This window comes from Schistocerca gregaria, chromosome 3, assembly GCF_023897955.1.
Source record: "Schistocerca gregaria isolate iqSchGreg1 chromosome 3, iqSchGreg1.2, whole genome shotgun sequence".
NCBI classification, from domain to species: Eukaryota; Metazoa; Arthropoda; class Insecta; order Orthoptera; family Acrididae; genus Schistocerca; species Schistocerca gregaria.
Window position 1 is genome coordinate 685535618 of NC_064922.1, and position 22613 is coordinate 685558230.

Consider the following 22613-nt stretch of genomic DNA (forward strand, 5'->3'; position numbering starts at 1 on the left):
CATGTTACACGCATGGGAGAAGCAAGGTTACCCAAGAGACTCATGGGTTCAGCAGTAGAGGGTAGGAGTCAGGGCACACCAAGGAGAAGGTACCTGGATTCGGTTAAGAATGATTTTGAAGTAATAGGTTTAACATCAGAAGAGGCACCAATGTTAGCACTGAATAGGGGATCACGGAGGAATTTTATAAGGGGGCTATGCTCCAGACTGAATGCTGAAAGGCATAATCAGTCTTAAATGATGATGATGATTCATAACATGATTGATATTTACATACTGATAGAATGCAAGTATCAGGCTTATTGGCACTGGGAATGTTTTGGCGGCTCCTGTTTGAGTAGTCATATTAAGTGATTGCTAATGATGTTAATTTGGATGTTTTAAGGTTTTCAATTGTTTTTAAGTTTTAAGCTCAAAATGTTTAAATATGGTGGGCCTTTGTAGTTGATAAGTGAATACCTGCTATCTAAATCTAATCTTCAGTTTGTGCTACTGTGTAAATTTGATTTCTGTTGTACAATTATAAATATGAAACATGAATTGATTTAACTGTTTCCAATGTTGAAGCTTAGTGGGCATTTGCAATTCTCAAGTGAATTACTGTTACCTAAATCTAATCTGCAGTTTGTGGTACTAGGCAAATTTGATTTCTATTGCACAGTCATAAACATGAAACATTCATTGATTTAACTGATCTTCCCGGTGTCTGCTGGTGTTACTTAAAATTTATTATGGTTTGAAGTTTCTTTCTTTTTTAAATAAGTTACCTCGCAATGGTATGGATGGTGTAAGTGTTTTATAGTTGTGTGTGTGCTAAAGTTCTGTTTATTCTGTTGTAGATAGCCATCTGGATAGTGTTTTCAATGTTATTTGCCTGAGGGTGACCACTGTTGGTGTCATCTTGGTACTGGGGATGTTGCACCCATTTGTAAGAAAAGAGATACATGGGTTTGAAAATTAATTCTTACATTCATGTGAATGATGTGAATGTAGACTGATTATTAATTGTATTACAACTCTGTAATAAAGGGTGCAATTTGTTAAATTTGTTTGCTCCAGGTTGTGGTCCTGGCACCTCTTGATTAGAACAATTTGTCCCATATTTTTTAATATTGTCTATGCAACTGTCTTACAAATGTTGAACAGCTGCTATATAAATATATGGTTTAAGTTTTGAGGGATATTTTACTTTATTTCTCATGAAATATAGTGGGTTTGGATATCAATTATGTATATTAAACAAGTTGCAAATTCAAGTAAATAGTAACTATATAAGCTGATCTTGAGAAAGATCAGTTTGGATTCTGGAGATATGTAGGAACACCCGAGGCAATACTGACCCTATGACTTCTCATGGAAGGTAGGTTAAGGAATTACAGAAAGCTTTTGACAATGTTGACTGGAATACTCTCTTTCAAATTCTAAAGGTGTCAGGGGTAAAATACAGGGAGAGAAAGGCTAAAAGCAAAATGAGGATAATGGAATTTAGTCAAATTAAATCAAGTGATGCTGAGAGAATTAGATTAGGAAATGAGACACTTAAAGTACTAGATGAGTTTTCCTATTTGGGGAGCAAAATATCTGATGATGGTTGAAGTAAAGAGGATATAAAATGTAGACTGGCAATGGCAAGGAAAGTGTTTCTGAAGAATAGAAATTTGTTAATATCGAGTATAGATTTAAGTGTCAGGAAGTCTTTTTTGGAAGTATTTGTATGGAGTGTAGGCATGTATGGAAGTGAAACCTGGACAATAAATAGTTTAGTCAAGAATGGAATAGAAGCTTTTAAAATGTGGTGCTACAGAAGAATGTTGAAGATTAGATGGGTGGATCACATAACTAATGAGGAGGTATTGAATAGAATTGGGGAGAGAAGGAATTTGTGGCACAACTTAATTAGAAGAAGGGATTGGTTGGTAGGACACATTCTGAGGCCTCAAGAGATCATTAATTTAGTATTGGAGGGAAATGTGGAGGGTAAGAATCGTAGAGGGAGACCAAGGCATGAATACACTACACAGATTCAGAAGAATGTACATTTCATAAATTACTGAGATAAAGAGGCTTCCACAGGATAGAGTAGCAGAGAGAGCTGCATCAAACCAGTCTTTGTGCTCAAGGCAACAACAATAGTAACTGTGAACAGCTGTGTTGGAGAAACTATCAACAGAAACTGAAATTCACTTAACAAATTACAGTCACATTGTGCCATTTTATGTGTTTAAAGATGTGCCATCACCAAAGGACATGTGCCTGCCATGTTGCACAATCTACAGGTACAGCAGTGGTGTACGTTTCTCCAACTACCACACATTTGGCAAATTTCAACATTTTTCTATATGTAATTGCAATGTGTCTCAGCAGTAAAATTTTTGCCAATGTGTTTCTTTTGGTGTACTCCCCCTAAATAAAATATTTCAGGGTAAGTTTCGACATCTCAGATTGGACAGTTTGCTTTTGAGAAGGATTTCGAGAAAATGGCTGAATGTTGGAGTAGGACGGGAAGGATTATGCTTTGATGTCAATGGGTGCTTCTGCTATGTTCTTCAGACAAGAACATTAAGGTGAGGAGAGATATGAGGGACAGTATATTTTGATAAGACAGTGGAATACAGAGCATAGCCGGCCGGGGTGGCCGAGCGGTTCTAGGCACTACAGTCTGGAACTGCGTGACCGCTATGGTCGCAGGTTCAAATCCTGCCTTGGGCATGCATGTGTGTGATGTCCTTAGGTTAGTTAAGTTTAAGCAGTTCGAAGTTCTAGGGGACTGATGAGCTCAGAAGTTAAGTCTCATAGTGCTCACAGCCATTTTACAGAGCATATGGAAAGCTCTGCACTTGTCTGCATGCAGGCAAGATAGCTGTGCATGTGATGATGAAATATGATCAAAGAGTCAAACATCACAGGTACAACGAACAAAGGCATTCAGGACTGGTTCCAGGTGCTGTACACTTTTTTGAGAAAGGCCCTGCAGGATAACATTGCTGTAGTCTGTGATTGGAAGTGTAAGTGTTTATACGAGCTTCTTAGTTAGGATGAAACTGTAAGTTACTGAGTGCAGTTGCCCATGATACAAATTTCAAGTGGTCTTGGTATTACTGTGAGAGTTATTTGAATCAATTACAATGTAGCATAAGTTTTATAAACACAACAGATATGCTTAACAGAGACTTTAATCATCAGGAATATATTTCCTTCACGTTTTACAACAGACTGCCAAGGCTGAGTTAACTTTTTGATACTTCAACTGTAGAAATCAAAACTAGAGGAAAACAACTTGTTGAGCCATGTTCAGAATGCATTTTCATCTGGAAAAGAAGTTCCTTGAAGGCTGTTCGATGGACAGCGGAAAAGGGCACAAGATCAGGTAAATAAGGTGAGCTTAACCCAACTCCTTTATAGTGTTTTTTGTCAGTCTAACAGAATGCGTGTATGTTATATCACGGAGTAGCATCACTTCATCCATTCTTCCTGGTCATTGTTCTTGGATTTCAGCTGCAAGATGTCTTAATTGTTGACAATAAATGTCAGCAGTGATGGTTACTTCTTGGGGAAGCAATTTGTAGTACACTACACTGCCGCTTTCCGTCAGATGCATAACATTATCTTTTGTGAATGTGTGTAGGTCTTTGTACAAGGAGTTGGTGCTTTGTTTGTGCATAACCATTCCTTTCTTTTCCTTGTGTTAGCAAAAAGACACCATTTCCTGTCACTGGTAACAATATGGGACAGGAATGATCATGTTGTTCATGAGGAAACTGATGATGAGCAAGCAATGACGTACAAATGACCAGGCCACCTGTTGATTTTTGTGGCTTTGCCTTAGACACATACACCCAATTTTTGAACATTCCTCCTTGCTTGTTAATGTCGCATCTCATTTGCCAGTTCTCAAGTGGATCATTGTGGATTGATGCATTTAAATGATCTTCTTCAAAGCACAAAGGTGTTCCTGAACATGGAGAGCTACTAATGTCAAAACCATCCTCCTTAAAATGAGAAAACCATTTTCTTGTCATGCTCTGTCCAATAGCATTATCCCCATGCATGGTGCAAATGTTTCTCACTGCCACTGCTGCTCTCATCCCTCTGTTGATCTCAAACAGAAGAATATGTTGGAGATTTTCCAATTTCTCCACTTGGAATTACATTTTCTAGCACCCATAGCCCCCATTCACTATCACCAAAGGACAAAATAACAATATGTAAACTCAAATAGTGAACTACAAATAAAAAAATGACAATTGACAAATAAACCCATAGCAGCTGAAATACCAACATGCAAAACAAAAACACTCCAAACTTATGCACGAATGTAATAGTTACAGGTACATAATAAACTTCTGCACAGAATTGATTGTAGGAGAAAATGAAGAGCAGACATTTATTATTAATACTTGGTACATGTACTTCACACAGCTTGTGAGGTAAGTGAAGTTTAAAGCTCACGTACCAGACATTCACTGAGTAACAAAGGTATCACACTTATTACACTCTCTCTGTTCGCAATTGATGTATTGACTGCTGAGGTCACTACACCAGTCTGACCCCGATCCCCCCTCCTCCCATTATGAAATGAGGAGAACTGAGAATATAAGGGAACAGGTACTTCATGACTCTACCAGCCCATGTGACAACTGCTGGGTGTAGTGGCAATGGCGTTGGCTGCCTCCACCAAGTCTCTTTTACTTTTCTTTTACTGTTGTCCTTGGTCCTAACAATGCTAGTGATAGTGATTCAGTCCACTGGCTGTTGTTGCATACTAGGACCACTTTGATGTTTCTGTGGAACCTGTCTAATGTACAACTATTTGCAGAATGGCAGCTGTTGGTTTTGAGTTGGCTGCAGTCACATTGATGTATGGGTTTGTGGAACAACCAAGACTCGAATTATCTCCCACAATTGGTTGTTATGTTTTGAGGCACTACAAATCTCGAAATCCAGATCACAATAAGGGCTCTGGTGAATGTTCGTTCCACTATACTCATCAGGCTGCAGCCTGGACAATTTGAATTTTGTTTAAGTGAACTGATGTGCAATGAGACTTTTCCACATTGTTTCTGATTCTGTACCACTCAAAAATGCTTTTGCCTTGCATAAACCATAACTATTGCCTTGTTCGCCAGAATGGGAGCACTTTTAGATGTTGAGAATCCTACCTTGTATTGCTTCTTCAGGTTACCTGAGGTACTCTGATTGATCTCCTGATGGAGATCCTCCATTTTACTGTATTTTTGGTGTGGTCAGCAATCTTTGCTACTGCTTGCAGCCATTGTTTACAGTGAGAGTAGTTGGAGTCATTGTTGAGAGAATGCTCCAAATTTATGTTGTATTCCCTTCATTAGATCACCACTACAAATTAGTTATAGGTACATAACAACTTCAATGCAGAATTGATTGGAGTATAAACCAAACACCAGACATTTATTAACGACTTTCTAGATACACTCCTTTTTTTCCCACCTCTCTGCCGAACAACATCCTGACATTGTGGCTGTTGGCAGTCTTGTCCCTGCCTGCCCACTCCACCAGACGGTATTCATCTCTCTCCCCACCCATACATTATTATCCGTTCGCCTTTCCCACCCCCTCCAGACTGCTGCTTGCATCCTACATGATGTTGCATTCCAGCCCAAGATGCTGGAGTCGGTGTCGTGTGTGCATGAGGTGTGCTTGCTTTTTGTGTGTGTGTGTGTGTGTGTGTGTGTGTGTGTGTGTGTGTGTGTGTATTTTAATAATATTAAATAGGAAACACTTCCTAATGTTCTGCAAAATTATTATTGTGTTTACAAATTTCTATTGCCTCTCTATACAAGCATGGATGACAGTGGCTAAACATCAAGCTCATCAAATTTTATTTTGTGGACTCTACACAGTAAAGCATGTTTGACTATGGCCAATTTATCAGCTTGCTCACATCAAGAGTTTCTCTTGTGTTTATCTAAATGGGTGTTAGTCGTTCTTCCTTGTTTCCAGTATATGCTTAGTGACAATTACATGGAATCTTCAACACATCAGTTATAACAAATGAATGATACACATATTTTACATATCTATCAAATTCATCTATTTTCCTAATGATTTCATTTTCAGTCCCTGCTTTGCCATTTTTCAAATGTATCAGTAATTTTGTTTGTAGAGAGGAGGAAAACTTTCTCCATAGGCATCCGTTGTTCTTTATTAGTCCTGGAAATCTTTTTGGTCACAGTTTTCTTACATTTAGAGTAAACATTTTCCTTGAAAGTCATCTGTAAGTGCTGAATCTCTCTGCTGGCCTGGGTTATGGCTGAATTTCTTATGTAAGTGCTAATCTGTTGTTGTCGACATTTTTTGCACCTTGTAGATCACAGTTCCTTCACAAATTTGGTTATTGATACATCCAGGTAAAGCAGCTGCATGTTGCTCTCTTTCTTCATTGTAGTACTTGTGTCAATGCTATTGAAATGTAAGAGGAAGGCATGCAACTACTCTTTGCTGTAGATCCAGGCTCACCCCCTTCAGAGAACACACTGGTCATCTGGACCTATTGTAAATGATGTAGCACTTGTACCAGGTGGCCCACAGATGTAAATCATTGTAGTCAAATGTTGCAAAATTAATTCAGTTGTGTAGAATCAGCACAGTAAGGTGGGTTGATATGGAGATGTGACAGGATGGCGTAGAGGAGCTATCATGTCCATGATCACACTATGAATAAAGTTACCCAATCAACACACTCCTTCCAACATAGTTCTCCAGTCAACACACTCAGTCCAACATGAGAAGCTGGAGATTGTTCTCTGGTGTTTCTTGGAGGTTTTTCTCACTGTAACTTGACCCACTCATTCAGATTATCAAGGAAATGAACCAGGATGTTTAGTTTAACATTCTTAGTGAGCAAATGTTAACCCTCCTTCCATGTCTTTCTGATGAGTATGCCGTGAAAATTTCTGATTTCTCTTAGTACTACCATAATTTTCTTTTGATTTATTTGCAATTCTCATCTCTCATTTACAAGTTGCAGTTCTATCCAGGAGCATAATGTAACCATTGAACCATGCAGCAGACATCCTTGAGAAATGTAATGCCTGAAGTTTTCTCTTGCTTTCAACTGTGCCACATTACCAAGAATGCATGGCCATGTTACAAGGCCATACCAGTAATTATCTAATTGTTGTCCCTGCAGCTAATAAAAAGGCTGCTATCCCACACCAAGAACCATATGTTACGCTGGACTTCCTGCAGATACATTCTGATGTAGTTGCACCTAAGACAGGACTATCTCTAATGTAAAAACACTCAAGTCATCCCTCTACAGCAAAGTCTGTGGTTCATAAGAGGTGGAGAAGGAGGGTAGGGGAGATTGGGCGATTTGGAGCAGCCATAAATTACATTATTAACTAGATCTGCAGATCTATCTTTCACACAACTCAGACGAACACTAAATCATAAGTGACATCTAAAGATTTTGTTTACAGCTGATGATTGACTCATATGTTAGATTACTCTAAATAATGTAATGAATGGAAGCTTCTGAATGATAGTGCCATGGAAGTGTATCATTTACACCAAAGCTACACTTCATGAAAAGCCTCTTTGAAGGTTTCGTATGCACTTCTTGATTTCATGACATTCATGTGTGTTTCTGAAGCGATTACTATTGTGCCTTTATTTCTTCATGTGACATGCTTTTCACATTCACTGATTAAATGTGAGATACAGTAATTCCAAATAAATAACTTGTTATGTCTGCTACAGATGGCCCCTACCAGACATATTACACTCAAGACGCCCCTCTGTACCATATAACATACACAATCACATGCAGGCACAACCAAGAAGAATACAGTTCTTCAAAACAAATAGAACTTGCTAGAGACTAATGTGAACCTTTTTCTGCAGAGGTCACCTCACAGATACAGGGAAAGTTGGAGTATTCCATCGGCTTTATAAGGCCAGCGCAGCAGCAGTACAGCCAGTTTCTCGGTGAGCTAGGACCAGCTCTGACAGACCTCACCGACATTCTTGATGAATGGTCGTCTACAAGTTATTTGCTTTTGTGTGTATATAGTGATTGTTCTAGAAGTGTAGTTCAGTTCCAATAAACGACGCTATACTAAGTGTCCTACAATACTGAGTGTTCTCCACCGGTGATGAGTATAGTGGAACGAACCGACAAACATCATGGTTACGACAGCAGCACCTATGGAATGGCAACAATTCTTTCAAGGACTTCTGCACCAGTTTTAGGCAACTCAGTCACAACTTATCCCGAAATCCGAAGCCTCCACCACCCCGCGACGCCACTGCCATTCCAAGCGTTCAACAATGAAGTTGAAGAATGGGAAACATATGAACAACATATCTGGCAACACTTCACGATTTATAAAGCCACCCAAGAAGACTGGTAGCGCACGTTTTTCTTGTCACGGAACCAATCAAAGATGTACGTCCTGCTCACAAAACTACAGCCACTGGACCCCAACTCCCTCATCTTCACTGCCATCTGTGCGATGTTAAATGCCTACTACAAATGCCGATATCATGTACTCGCGGCCTGCGTCAAGTTCTACCAATGCCAGAAGAAACCCGAGCAGACCTATCGCCAGTGGGCTGCTGACCTGCAAGGTCTTAGTAGGAAATGTAAGTTTCACACACACCTTCCCAAGGAATCATACGCTGATGACATGGTACATGACCACTTGATACAGGCAGCACCAGATGCCGCTTACCACCACGACGCCCTCAAGTTAGAAGACCCGTCCCTCGAGCAGGTCATAGAATTAGCCTACAAGTTCGAAATTTCTACAGATGCCGATCGTTGACTGGAATCCTGGGCACATGTAGCAGCAATCCATGATGATGCCATGACGGACACCAAAGACATTGCAGCAATCCAGGGCTCAATGCCGCGCTCCTACCACCGCCACGATTGGAGACCACCTCCACAACAAGACGACGAGTTGCACTATCCCAGTTGGAGCCAGAAGCCACTGCAGCAACAACACAACCAGCAACGTCATCATGGGGATTGTCTCCGCCTGCCCTCCTGCCCCACCTGCTATTCAACACATGATAGAGAAGATTACCCAGACCGCTGGACGCAATACACACACTGCAGCAGGGAAGGCATTTTAGCGGCTGTTTGTCGCGCAAAAGCCACCACCTCCAGCAACCGCCAGCCCAGGCCATATCCAGATAGCTTGAACAACACCCCAATGGACATCAACCAGGTAGACAGCTCCTCGACATAAAATTTTTTTATATACGTCACTATCAATGACAAGCCTCTGCGTCTGCAAGTGGACACTGGCGCAGTAGTATCCTTGATTAATTACACTTCAAATGTCACCATTGGTTCACCATCCCTCTCTCCAGCCCCTAAGTGCCTACTGGCATACAATAAGCAAGAGATAGTTCTCCTAGGACAATTCATGGCTCAAGTCAAGTACAAGTCGGTTCACCATCCAGTCACGTTTCTGGTTGTCAACAATTCCTCCACAGCAGACTTATTCGGACTGGGCGCCTTCTGCTTATTCGGATTTTCCATTATGGACAATGTTCACCTAGTGTCTCAGCACATTCCCTTTCCTGAAGTTGATGCACTCTGTAATGACTTCCAGGACCTGTTTTCACCAGGCATAAGCTGCGCCAAGGACTTTGAGGCCTCGCTCCAACTCCTCCTGCCGCCTGCCCGCATTATTTCCAGGCACACCAGGTACCAGTGGCACTACAACAGCTGCTCCAAGAAGAGCTCCTTCAAGATAAAGAGTTCTCTAGCCTGTGCGGTTCAGCTTGTGGTCCACACCTTTAGTCATCGTACAGAAGCCAGGCCTTCTCCTCTGCGGTGACTTTAAGTCTACAGTCAACCCACAGCTTCTCATTGACGACTATCCCCTGCCACGACCGGAAAATCTTTTTCACAAATTGGCAGGGGGTTCCTACTTTACCAAAATCAACCTAGCAGAAGCATATCTCCAAATTCCTCTTGATCTTTCCTCCCGGCAATAAACTGTTAAACATACTCCTTTCAGCCTCTTCCAACTAAACCGACTTATGTTCAGTTTAGCCAGTGCCCCTGCAATCTGTCAAAGATACCTTGAACAACTCTCACTGATATCCTGGGCTGTATAAATTACTTAGATGACATAGTCATCATGGGGTCCTCGTCCGAAGAGCACATAGTCAACCTCTGCCTCCTCTTCCTCCGCTTTCGAACTGCAGGTCTGAAATGTAATATTTCTAAATGTTCCTTTTTCCAACAATCTATTTCCTATCTGGGTCACATTATTTCCCAGAATGACATTTCTCCATCTTTCTCTTATATCGACGCCATTAACAACCTGCCCCGTCCCGGGACCTTCATCAGTTGAAATCCTTCTTGGGCAAAATTTTATATTACAGGAAATTCGTTCCTTCTGCATCTCAAGTGGCAGCACCACTGTACCACCTCTGCCACAAAAATGTCCCATTCTGTTGGACCCCAGTGTGTGAGACCACCTTCCATACCCTCAAACAGCAGCTCCAATCCACTGCATGTGTCATGCCTTATGATCCAAAACTTCCTTTGATACTTGCTACGGACACCTCTGAGTATGGTGTGGGAGCCGTCCTGTCTCACAAATTGCCAGATGGCACAGAGCGCCCCATAGCATACATCTCAAAAGCTCTCTCCACAGCACAAATCAAATAATCCCAAATTGAGAAAGAAGCCCTTGCCATGGTTTTTGCCTGTTCCAAGTTCTATCCATTTCTCTATGGCAAGTCCGTTCACATTATTACTGACCACAAACTGCTCCTCTCTTTATTTGTGCCTTCCATGCGAGTACTGACCAAAACATCCCTACGTCTCTAGCGTTGGGCGTTGTTCCCATCCCAATTTTGCTACACCATGCATTTCCGTACCACCTCCTAGCACACCAACGCGGACGCCTTGTCACGTCTACCACAAGATCCGGACCTTGCTTTTGACCAGTTTGACCACCTCGTTTTTCAGATTGATGGTGACATCCAAGAGGCCCTGAAGGCATTTCCCATTACAGCTGTCAAAGTAGCTGCAGCCACCAAAGAAGATTCCCTCCTCCGAGTCATCCGACACCGCATTCTGCATGGTTGGCCATCCTCTCCACCTCCTCATGATCAACGCCACCTCCGGTTGTACTATTACATCTGACACCAGCTTTTGGTGATGGATGGAGTCCTCCTCCTCTTAGATTCAGCTGAAACAAGGGTCATCATTCTTAGATCCCTGCAACCGATGATCCTCCACATTCTTCACCAAGGGCACAATTGCCCCCCCCCCCCCCCCCTCCCAAAAAATTCCTCCCCTATCCTATGCCGAACAGTCCCTGGGAACGCATCCACCTTGACTTCACAGGATCATTTCTGGGCAACCAATGGCTCCTTAGTCACAGATGCATTTTCCCATTTCCCATGTGCCATTTGGTATTCAGCAATCACCACGCACGTTACCTTATCAGCCCTCGCAAAAATATTTTGCTTGGAAGGATTACTGAAAGCCATAGTCACGGACAATGGACCACAATTTTGAAGCTAGGAATTCCTCGCCTTTTGCACTGACAACAGCATCCAGCATCTTCTCACCCTGACCTTCCATCCCCAATCCAATGGGGAAGCAGAATGCTTGGTCAGAACTTTCAAGACACAAATTCTCAAATACACCAAAGACCACTCCCTTGAAGATGCTCTGAAGCTATTCCTCAGTTCCTATCGAGCCACTCCGATAGGGGACAAAATCCCAGCGGAAGCACTCCACGGCCACCGACCAAGTACCCTCCTACATCTTCTTTTGCCCTCTCCAAGAATTCAGATTCCTCCTGGACAGTCCCGGTTCTTCCCTGGCTCCTTAATCTGGACCCGAGGTTTTGGCACTAAAGCAGGTTGGCTGCCCGCTGCCATCCAGCATTCCCGGGGTTGCCAACTTTTTGATGTCATCTTGGATGGCCCCATAGTCCGTTGCCATCGAAATCATTTGCGTCCTCACTACCCTGCAACACCTGCACCGCACCCTATGACAAGGACTGCTGCCACCTCTATTACCCAATCCAAACCACCTACACATACCCCTTCACTAGTGTCGCCTAATTGTTGCATGGGTGAGGTTTCAGGGCATCAGTCGCCGCCACCAGCTCCACCAAAACAGCAGCCGCAGCTGACAGACCAGCTGCCCGGCCCCTCTTCGGTGCCTCCCCAACAGCCGATGGCCACCAATGAAGACGAACCAATGCCACTGGTCCCACCCATGCTGCCATCACATCCAGTATGCAGGTCAGCCCGCATCGCAAGACATACAGCACCATATTCTCCAAGAGGCAGCCTCCACAGCCTCTTCCAGGGAGCCGCAGCCGCAAGTCTCCATGACGTAGCAGCTATCGATCTTTCGTGAAGCCCCCCCCCCCCCCCCCCAGAAGGGAGGTATGTTACGTCTGCCAAAGACGGCCCCTGCCAGTCAGACTACACTCAAGGCACCCCTGTGTACTATATAACATACACAAACACTTGCAGGCTCAACCAAGAGGAATACAGTTCTTCAAAACAAACAGAACTTGCTAGAGACTAATGCGAACCTTTTTCTGCGGAGGTCGCCTCACAGATACAGGGAAAGTTGGAGTACTCCGCAGGCTTTATAAGGCCAGCGCAGCAGCAGTACAGCCAGTTCCTCACCAAGCTAGGACCAGCTCTGATGGACCTCACTGATGCTCTTGATGAATGGTCCTCTACAAGTTATTTGTTTTTGTGTGTATGTAGTGATTGTCCGAGAAGTGTAGTTCAGTCTCAATAAATGACATTATACTGAGTGTTCTACAATACTGAGTATTCTCCATAAATAAAACAATACTAAGATGTGAAATGACAGAAGTGTGGAAAAGCACTGTTCATATTGGTGCCCATCATTGTAAGTTTCTTTGTTGGTGAATTTTCAAAACTGGTACGTAATCCTTGGCTGTGAAATATGTTCACTTGCTTTCACTAAATATCTGCTAATTTTAACAACTTACTACAAAAATGTACAGTTTCCATCATTTTCTTTTATAGTTCACATGCTGTCAAATTCTATTGGAGTATTTTAACAAAGCTGCACAAATATCTGATCATCAAATTACCTTCCATTGGGAATGTGGGTGCACTCGATGACTGTGATATGACTTTCAATTGGTAGAGCACAGCAATCAGTCACCTTTTTATTTCAGATTTTAATAGGCAAATCTAGATTTCAGCTAGCCATTATCAATGTCCAATTTGTGGAATCAATGCATGTCCTAGTACATCAGTGTTGTACTAGGACACACATTGACACCAAGAAATAGTGCATTAATAATGACTATGCACTAGCCGAAATCTAGACCTGTCTAATAAAGCCTAAAAGAAAAGGATAACTGACTGCTACGCTCTATCACTTGAAAATGAAATCTGATCAGTTCTTGATAAGATTTTAATGTGATGCAAAGCTCTATTAACTGTTTTAAATGTTAAAAAGTATAAAGTTGTGTGCTTCACCGAATGCAAAAATGGAGTAGCTGTACTGCAACTGCAATATCAATCAGTGAAAACTGCAATCTGTTCTCTCATACAAATACTTGGGACTAGCAGTATGTTGGGATGTGAAATAGGAAGATCACAAAGGCTCAGTGTTAGGTAAAGCAGGTGGCAGACTTCAGATAATTGCTAGGAGTCTGGGAAAATGCAATGATTCTAGAAAGAGATTGCTTACAAAACAGTCACACAACCCATCCTAGAATTTTGTTTAAGTGCATATATACAAGATAAGGCTAAAAGTGACATTGATCATATACAAAGAATGGCGGCATGAATTGTCACAGGAGAGCACCAAAGAAATGCTAATAAGCCTAAAATGACATGTTTGAAGACTGATGACAACTACCTATGAAAGCCTGTTTGCACAATTTCAAGAGCTAATATTAAGCAAGGGATCTGGGAATATAAAACCCCTTGATATAAGTCAAGAAATTGTCATGAAGGTATTTAAGCAGTCATTTTTCCTGCACTCCATATGGAAATGGAACAGGAAGAAATGATTATATTTGGTACAATGGGAGATAACCTCTGTCATGCTCTTCACAATGGTTTCCCTACTATGGGTGAAAACAATGATGTAGATGTAGGCCTATGGAGATGACAAATTTACTTTTAAAGGACTTAATATTTTGTGTATTATACATTTAAATGTACCGTAACAAACAATGGACAGTCCAAGATGGAATAACAATATGGAAAGGATAGATTGCTACTCACCATACAGAGGAGGTGTTGGGTTACAGACAGGCAAAATTAAAAAGACTGTTAAAATATTAAATCTTTCACTCAAAGCCCATCTCCTGCAGTAGAGAACACACAAAAATTCACATAGGCACAACTCAACACACACACACACACACACACACACACACACACACACACATGGCCACTGTCTAAGTGCCCTGAGACAGTAACCATGTGTGTCTGATTTGTGCTTGTTTGAATGTGTGTGTGTGTGTGTGTGTGTTTCCTACTGTGGAAGAATGACTGTCCAAGAGATTTAATAATGCAGCAGTGTTTTTCACTGTACCTCTTTGTGACACATTGTTCCATTTATATGGTGACTAGCAATCTATCCTTTCCATATTGTTGTTAAATGTACCATACTCTATAAACATATTTTACACAACTAAATGTACCTTTTCTGAAATTCATAACTAGTTTACAACCACTGAAATATTTTACCTTTTGATGAAGCAGTTACTGCTGATAAACTCTGTTGAGATGTTGTGATTCCCAGGATGGCATCAGGAAGTGTCATAGCAAGTAGGAAAAGTATCCATGCTTCAAAAAGCATTTTCTGCCCCTGCAAATGATCATTGCAATTAGCTTAGACAGAACTCTTCGCAATGACAACATTAAAGTGTAAAATTAAAGTGTTGAAATTGGTTGGTATCTGAGTCAAATTCAGGATTTTGGTCAGTGTGCGGGGACTGATCTCATAGAAACTTGGTATCATTTTTGAATCACTATTCCCTAAAATAAACAAAAATGTTTTCCTACTCTATTAAATTACCAACTATAATAGTGAGAAATTTTTGAGCCTGTTAAGTCTGAAAGCTATGTTGTTAAGCATTTTTTTTATCAAGAAGAAACAGGTGTAGTTCCAGGGGATGGGAGTGGCTGCAGATCCATAGCCCAAACCCCAACTCCCTGTGTTCAACTCTGGATAGTGTAAAAAGTTTTAAGTTCAATGGTGGATAATTTAGTTATATTTTGTATTAAAAATATCACCAAATATGTATAAACTACAGATAGTGAATTTTGTGTTAAAAAACAATGCTATGAAAAGGACAGATTGCACCCTATGGAGGAGATGCTGAGAAGCAGACAGGCACAACAAAATGACTGATATACAACTGAGCTTTCAGCCAAAAGGCCTTCTTCAAAAATAGGTAACATCCACACACATGTATTCACACAAGCACAACTCAAGCACACATCACCACTGTTACTGGCCACTGACGCCAGATAAGAACAAATATTTGTAGATCAGGTTTTTACATAATTGCCATAATTGTAGGTCTCATAGTTTCATAGTTCTGAATGTGTGAATGCTGTCAATCGATATTTTTTATTTAATCAAAAGCTGCAGAGATCACAAATTAAATATTTTAGATTTATCTGGAGAGTCTTCACTCACAGATCCTGTAATGTTGTTCTTCTGTCAGAGAGTATTAATCAAGGAAACTAAGTTCTGATCTCTAATGTCCGATTATTTTCCACAGTAATGTTCCTGCTTATGAAATTGAAATGTTGCACCATTGATAACATCTCTCTTGCATTAGACTTTCCTTGACACTGCAAAACGGGGGATCACTTTGCACTACTGGAATGAAAGTAATTCTGAATAGGGGAACATATAATATGAAATTCCAAAATGAACATTACTGCATTTGCTTCTGTTCCAAATATGCAGCAATGCCCAACAAAACCACACCATAACCCAAGTGATAGATAGCCAGTCCTAGAGTGATTCAAAGCAAACAGTATTTTAATCTTAGAAAGACTTTTACTAACCAATTTCAGAAAAGCATAAGTAATGTGCTGGTATCACAAATCAACACTGTTGATCACACACTAAATGAAACAGTATGTTGAATATAACTGGTATTCTAAGTGGATAACAAACTAAAACATAGTCACCATGTTGATAATTTAATCAAGAAGTTTGACATATTTTGCACTTGCATATCTCCTGTAAACCAGAGCATTAGTAGCTTATTTTGCATACTTTAATTCCCTGTTCATTTGTGAGATTATCTAACAGATTAATAGGTTGTTTGGCTTTAGGGCACTCTAGATTGAAATTATTAGTGATTATATTAATTTTTTGTTGGCTAAATGAGACTAAAATTTATGAAATCCTTCCTTTCAGTATGTCATTAGTGAAAGCATTGGCATAAAATTCTTCTCAGTTTCTTAACCTGTCATGAAATAAGTGTGTTTAAAATTGCATTTCAGACACATGTGGTTGATTTGTAGCTAATTAAAAAAAAAAAACAGGTAAAACAGCTGCTCTGACAGCCTAAAAACTTAGCCACTTACTGAAACTACACATAAACACAAGCAACAGACATCAATTCAACATCTATGTTGATTATTAAATCATTTTCTCATGGTTGCCTCCCCCTTGGCAGTCCCCTCCTGGATATCTGAATGAGGGACTAATCCAGTATGTTTTGCCAATGGAGAGATCATCACGACACTTGGCCAATTACAGGCTGTGTGGTCATGTGGGTAGACACTGTGTGTCTTTAATGCAAAGGTTTTTATTGCTGTCTGCAGTCTTAAACTGCTGATTGTACTGATTCATCTACCTCTCATGAGCAGTTTTTCTCCCCAAGACAATAGGTTGCCCTGAAACTCTGTCTTCTTTGCCAAGACCATTGGCTGTTGGCAACATTGGGGAGACATCTTATACTGAGAGTCTACAGCCATCATTGTTTCTAATTTTTATTCAAAACAGAAGCATTGCCCTAGTTTCAAACTCAAGAAACAAACCAATTACCTGTAGACCATCAGCAGTTCCATCAATGGATACAGCGAAGCTTCACTCAACATGTTGAGTGAAGCCCCCAGGCATAAACACTGAATATACCTGACATTCCTGCCCTTCCCTTGAAGCCATTTTACCAAGGGGTGTCATTATTCACTCATGTTTAAACTGATGATTAGTAGAACCCCCCCCCCCCCTTCCTCTTCCCTTTTGAATTTGCCTCCCCTTGACATGGAACGCAAAATGTTCCCAAATGAGAGGAGAGAACCTTAAAGGCTCAGTCAGTTTCACTGCAGGATCTCTGGTCCCTGTGTCCCCTGTACTGGGTGCCTAGTCCTATCTCTGACATGCCATTCTGTCAGCTGTAAAACAGATGAATAGTGAGAGATCCTCTACCCTGTAGAGGAGACAGTATGCACAGGAGATGATAGTACTAGAGGTACCTTTTGTACCTCTGAGCTTCTGTAAAGTTTGGAAGGTAGGAGACGGATACTGGCAGAAGTAAAGCTGTGAGTACCGGTCGTGAGTCGTGCTTCGGTAGCTCAGTTGGTAGAGCACTTGCCCACGAAAGGCAAAGGTCCCGAGTTCGAGTCTCGGTCGGGCACACAGTTTTGATCTGCCAGGAAGTTTCATATCAGCGCACACTCTGCTGCAGAGTGAAAATCTCATTCTGGAAACTTCTTCTTTATTGTGATAATAGTGCTAAAATTGTATAAAGCATAAACACTTGCAATCATCCAAAAAATCTCAAACATATACCTTTTTCAACTTATTTCCTTACTTCCTTTCTTTCTTTTTTTCTTTATTTGAATGAGAGTACTGTTGGCAAAAGCTGATAAAAGCACAAATTAGGTTTACTACAGACAATATAGAAGGGGAGAGTGTTGAACCTTGGACGACTTTCCAGACTTTCATCTCCAGCCAGCCATATAATAGAAGTTTAAAAATGTACTCTCTTATTCCATTTTGAAGTGGTAGTGTTCACTTTATGTGTGCCACAGTATTTTTCTGAAATTACAAAATTTGCTCAAGAAAAGTAAGGTTTTTTCCAAATGTGAGAAACTGTTCCAAAGTGCATCATGGTCATTTAGGGTAGGATGGGGTTAATGTGGACATTTTTTTATGTTTAACATTTTATCTTAAAACTATTTGAGGCAGATTTTTTAATTTAGTATCTCTGGATTAACCAGCTTCCACACTAACAGAGGTATTAATGAAATTCTTTATGTCTTCAACATTTTGACCATCAGCTGGGGAAAAAGATTAGATTAGATTAGATACATGTAGTCTGCCCACATTTACCCCATGGTGGGGTAAGTGTGTGCATTGGCTGAAACTGCATGGGATGAAAGTGGACAGCATGTTTTTGATATAAATAAACTCAAGATTCCCAAAAAACTGTTATTTATTCCTTAATAAGTGTCACATATTCCAAAATTAACCTAAAGAAAACTTGGTGTTGGTTTTTTAAAATAAATATTGCACATTTCAAAATTAAAATTAAACTGTAGCAGCTACCCTTGTCATTCTGCCCAAATTGTTTTTGCAGAAGGCAGGAGGCAAATAATGTCAGACGTTTCCATTGCTGACTTGTTTGTGACAATAGGGGACACAAATATAGATCATTTTTTCCACAGATAGGAAACACTCACTTCCCCTTTCCCAACTGTATTCCCAACTCAGCAAACATAATATTTAAAAGGTTTTCTTGGTGGCAAAATGACTGTGCAAAAATTTTTGAATGCTCTTTGTATTTTGCAACTGTGACGTATTGACCTGATAGTTTGGTAATTTTCTCGCCTGTTAGCACCTCCTTTCTTTGGTATTATTATATTCTTCTTGGAGTATGAGGGTATTTCACCTGTATCATACATCTTGCTCACCAGATGGAAGAATTTTGTCATGGCTGACTCTCACAAGGTTTTGAGTAGTTCTAACGGAATGTTGTCTACTTCTGGGGCCTTGTTTTGACTTAGGTCTTTCAGTGCTCTGTCAAATTCTTCACACAGTATCATGTCTCCCATCTCATCTTCAATTACATCCTCTTCTATTTCCATAACATTGCCCTCAAGTGCATCATCCTTTTATGGACCCACTCCTTCCACCTTTCTACTTTTCCTTCTTTGCTTAGGACTGGTTTTCCACCTGAGCCCTTGATGGTCTTTTTTCTCCAAAGGTCTCATTAGTTTTCCTGTAGGTGGCATCTATCTTATCCCTACTGATATATGTTTCTACATCCTTACATTTGTCTGCTGACTGTCCCTGTTTAGCCATTTTGCACTTCCTATCAATATCATTTTTGAGACATTTGTATTCCTTTTTGCCTGCTTCATTTACTGCATTTTTATATTTTCTCCTTTCATCAATCTCTCTTGTGTTACACCACGATTTCTACCAGGCCTTGTCTTTTTACCTACTTGATCCTCTGCTGCCTTCATTGTTTCATCTCTCAGAGCTATCCATTCTTCTTCTACAGTATTCCTTTCCCCTGTTCTTGTCAATCTTTTCCTGATGCTCCTTCTGAAACTCTCTACAACCTCTGGTTCTTTCAGTTTATCCAGGTCCCATCTCCATAAATTCCTACCTTTTTCCAGTTTCTTCAGTTTTAATCTATGATTCATAACCAATAAATTGTGGTTAGAATCCAGATCTGCCCCTGGAAATATCTGACATCTTACAACTTAAAACCTGGCTCCTAAACCTCTGTCTTACCATTATATAATGAATCTGAAACCTTCTGTTGTCTCCAGGTCTCTTCCATGTATACAGCCTTCTTTCCTGATTCTTAAACCAAGTGTTAGCTACGATTAAATTCTGTGCAAAATTTACCAGGTAGCTTCCTCTTTCATTCCTTGCCCCCAGTCCATATTCATCTACTTCTTTTCCTTCTCTTCTTTTTCTTACTATCGAACCCCAGTGCCGACGACTGTTAAATTTTTGTCTCCCTTAACTATCTGAATAATTTCATGTATCTCATCATACATTTCTTCAATCTGTTTGACATCTGCGGAGCTTTATGGCATATAAACTTTTACTACTGTGGTAGGTGTGGGCTCCATGTCTATCTTGGCCACAATAATGCGTTCACTATGCTGTTTGTAGTAGCTTACCCACATTCCTATTTTTTTTTATTCATTTTATTAAACCTACTTCTGCATCACCCCTATTTGATTTTGTATTTATAACCCTGTATTCACATGACCAGAAGTTCTATTCCGCCTGCCACCGAACTTCACAAAATCCCACTATATCTAACTTTAACTTATCCATTTCCATTTTAAAATTTTCTAGCCTATCTGCCTGCTGCCCCATTAAGGGATATGACATTCCACTCTCCGATCCATAGAACGCTATTTGTTTCTCCTGATAATTGCATTGTCTTGAATAGTCCCTGCCTGGAGATCCAAATGGGGATCTATTTTACCTCCAGACTATGTACCTGACAGGATACCATCATCATTTAACCATACAGTAAAGCTGCATGCCCTCGGGAAAAATTGTGGCTGTAGTTTCCCCTTGCTTTCAGCTGTTCGCAGTACCAGCAGAGCAGTGATGTTTTGGGGTGATGTTACAAGGCCATTTCAATCAATCATCAACACTGTTACTACTGCAATTACTAAAAAGGCTGCACCTCTTCAGGAACCACGTTTGTCTGGCTGCACTTACGGAATGCCTATTTGTATCACTGAAGCACGCAAGCATCCCCACAAACGGCAAGTCCATGGTTCATGGAGAGAGGAATGTACATTAACAAATTAAAAACTAAAAATAAATAAATAAACAAGTAAATAAATTATCTGAAGAAATATTTTCAAAAATTATTTACAAGTTAAAAACATTTTGAAATAGAAGATACTGACAACTAACATTAATTTCCATTTCAAGAAAGGGAAAATTAAGAAATTAAAGTAACTCAGTCCATTTAGAAATGCCTTGTGTTCCATTCAAGTGTGCTATTGATGAAATATGGCTTAACTGTTCACATGTTACATAACTATGTATTTTACTCAGCATAAAACTCTTATAACTGGAGCATTAACAATATCCTCAAAATAGCATTAATATATCATACAGCAATGAGATATGTTGAACTAGTAAGACTTACAAACACTGAAAAAAACACAGTCTAATGTCTTACAACAACAAAAACTGTAGATAAGGCTGGAAACTGCTTGTGGGAGTCTCTGCTCGCATTCCTTCATGTGATTCTAAAATTGTTCACAAGACTCAAACACCTACCAGGAAACATAATGTGATCCTACATACATTATATTTGAGACACAACACTCTCCGCCATGATTTTTTGCCCCACTCACAAATGAACATATACAATAGGTCTATATCATACATTTCTTGATGCAATCAATGAAAAGTTGTGCAAAAATGATACACACAGGAAAATACCAGTATCAGACACTAGAAATTTGAAACAGACTTTATATATATAATCTCCAAAGATTGCAAGACAGGATTAATAAAAAATTGAAAAAAATTAAGATAATGCTTTTAATGCTTCAGATGTTCTACACATTCTGCCCCACTTGTGCTCAACTTGTGCATCACATTGGCCTGAATGTTGGTTATGTCATCAATGTGTTGACCCTTCATGGGAATTTTTGCACTTTGACATTTTGTGATATGTCTCTATTGAGAACACCAAGTCTCTTCCCACATTATGATTTTTTCCAGGAAACAACTGTCACCATTTTGCATTTCAGTCAAGTTGTGACATGTGTCCATGCATGGTTGTTTTTCTTCAGGAGTCAAGATGTGTGGGGCCAGCTCTGCACTCACTTTTCTCTTCTTCAGAACATTCTGGAGAACGTCTTAAACAGTTGATTTATAGTGCTGCTCCACTGCAATTTGTGAAAATGTTAAACCACTTTGGCCACATGTCCAGTACTTAGCACTGCTTGCTCAGAACAGACTGGTTGAATGCACAGCTGTTGGGTACAGCTATTAGTTCAAGCTGCCAATGTAATTACTCCACTGACATCATTTAAATGCCAGGAATAAAATCAGTCTCAGAATTCTTGGGTTGACAGCATATGTAAAATAACGTGCAAAATATACAGATTTTTTACGTAGCTAAATTTGTGACATCATCTACACAAGGATGCTAAATATCAATACTTTAGTAACAGTTAATTACAGTCAAAATTGCGAAAGTAAGTTGGCATGTTCACATTTTATTCTCTGAAGTTACATTTAATCTTCTTATTCGTTGTCAGTTTTTCCTGTGCAATATTCAAATCTTTCATTTACAATGTGGTTTTCTTAGCTCTGCTTTTTAGATACATATGCTCATAGACATGTAGAAAGAGGGAGTGTGGGTTCAAACACTCCCCCTCCCCCCCTAAAAAAAAATAATCTAAGAGCTAACTTCCCCCTTTGCACATGTACCTGCCTTGCCCTGTGCATGGAGATTGCCATGTTCAGTCACTGGGTCCCTTTGTGTTCTCAAGGTTACTGTATTTGACAGAGCTCCAAAAGCATTTCTGTATTTATCGATTGTCACTTTTTATTTATAGTTCACTGTTGCGATCTCAGTTTACATATTTTCATTTGGAAATAGCGA

General features: G+C 40.2%; 1 protein-coding gene across 1 annotated transcript in view; it reads right to left on the reverse strand.

The window, feature by feature from the left end:
- Positions 1-22613, reverse strand: part of LOC126354272 (uncharacterized) — a 113114-nt gene that overhangs the window by 30812 nt on the left and 59689 nt on the right. The window contains exon 2 of the mRNA XM_050003812.1: positions 14722-14842. Within this exon, the coding sequence (XP_049859769.1) occupies positions 14722-14833 (112 nt within the window). The 5' untranslated portion in view covers positions 14834-14842. The remainder of the gene's footprint in view (positions 1-14721; positions 14843-22613) is intronic.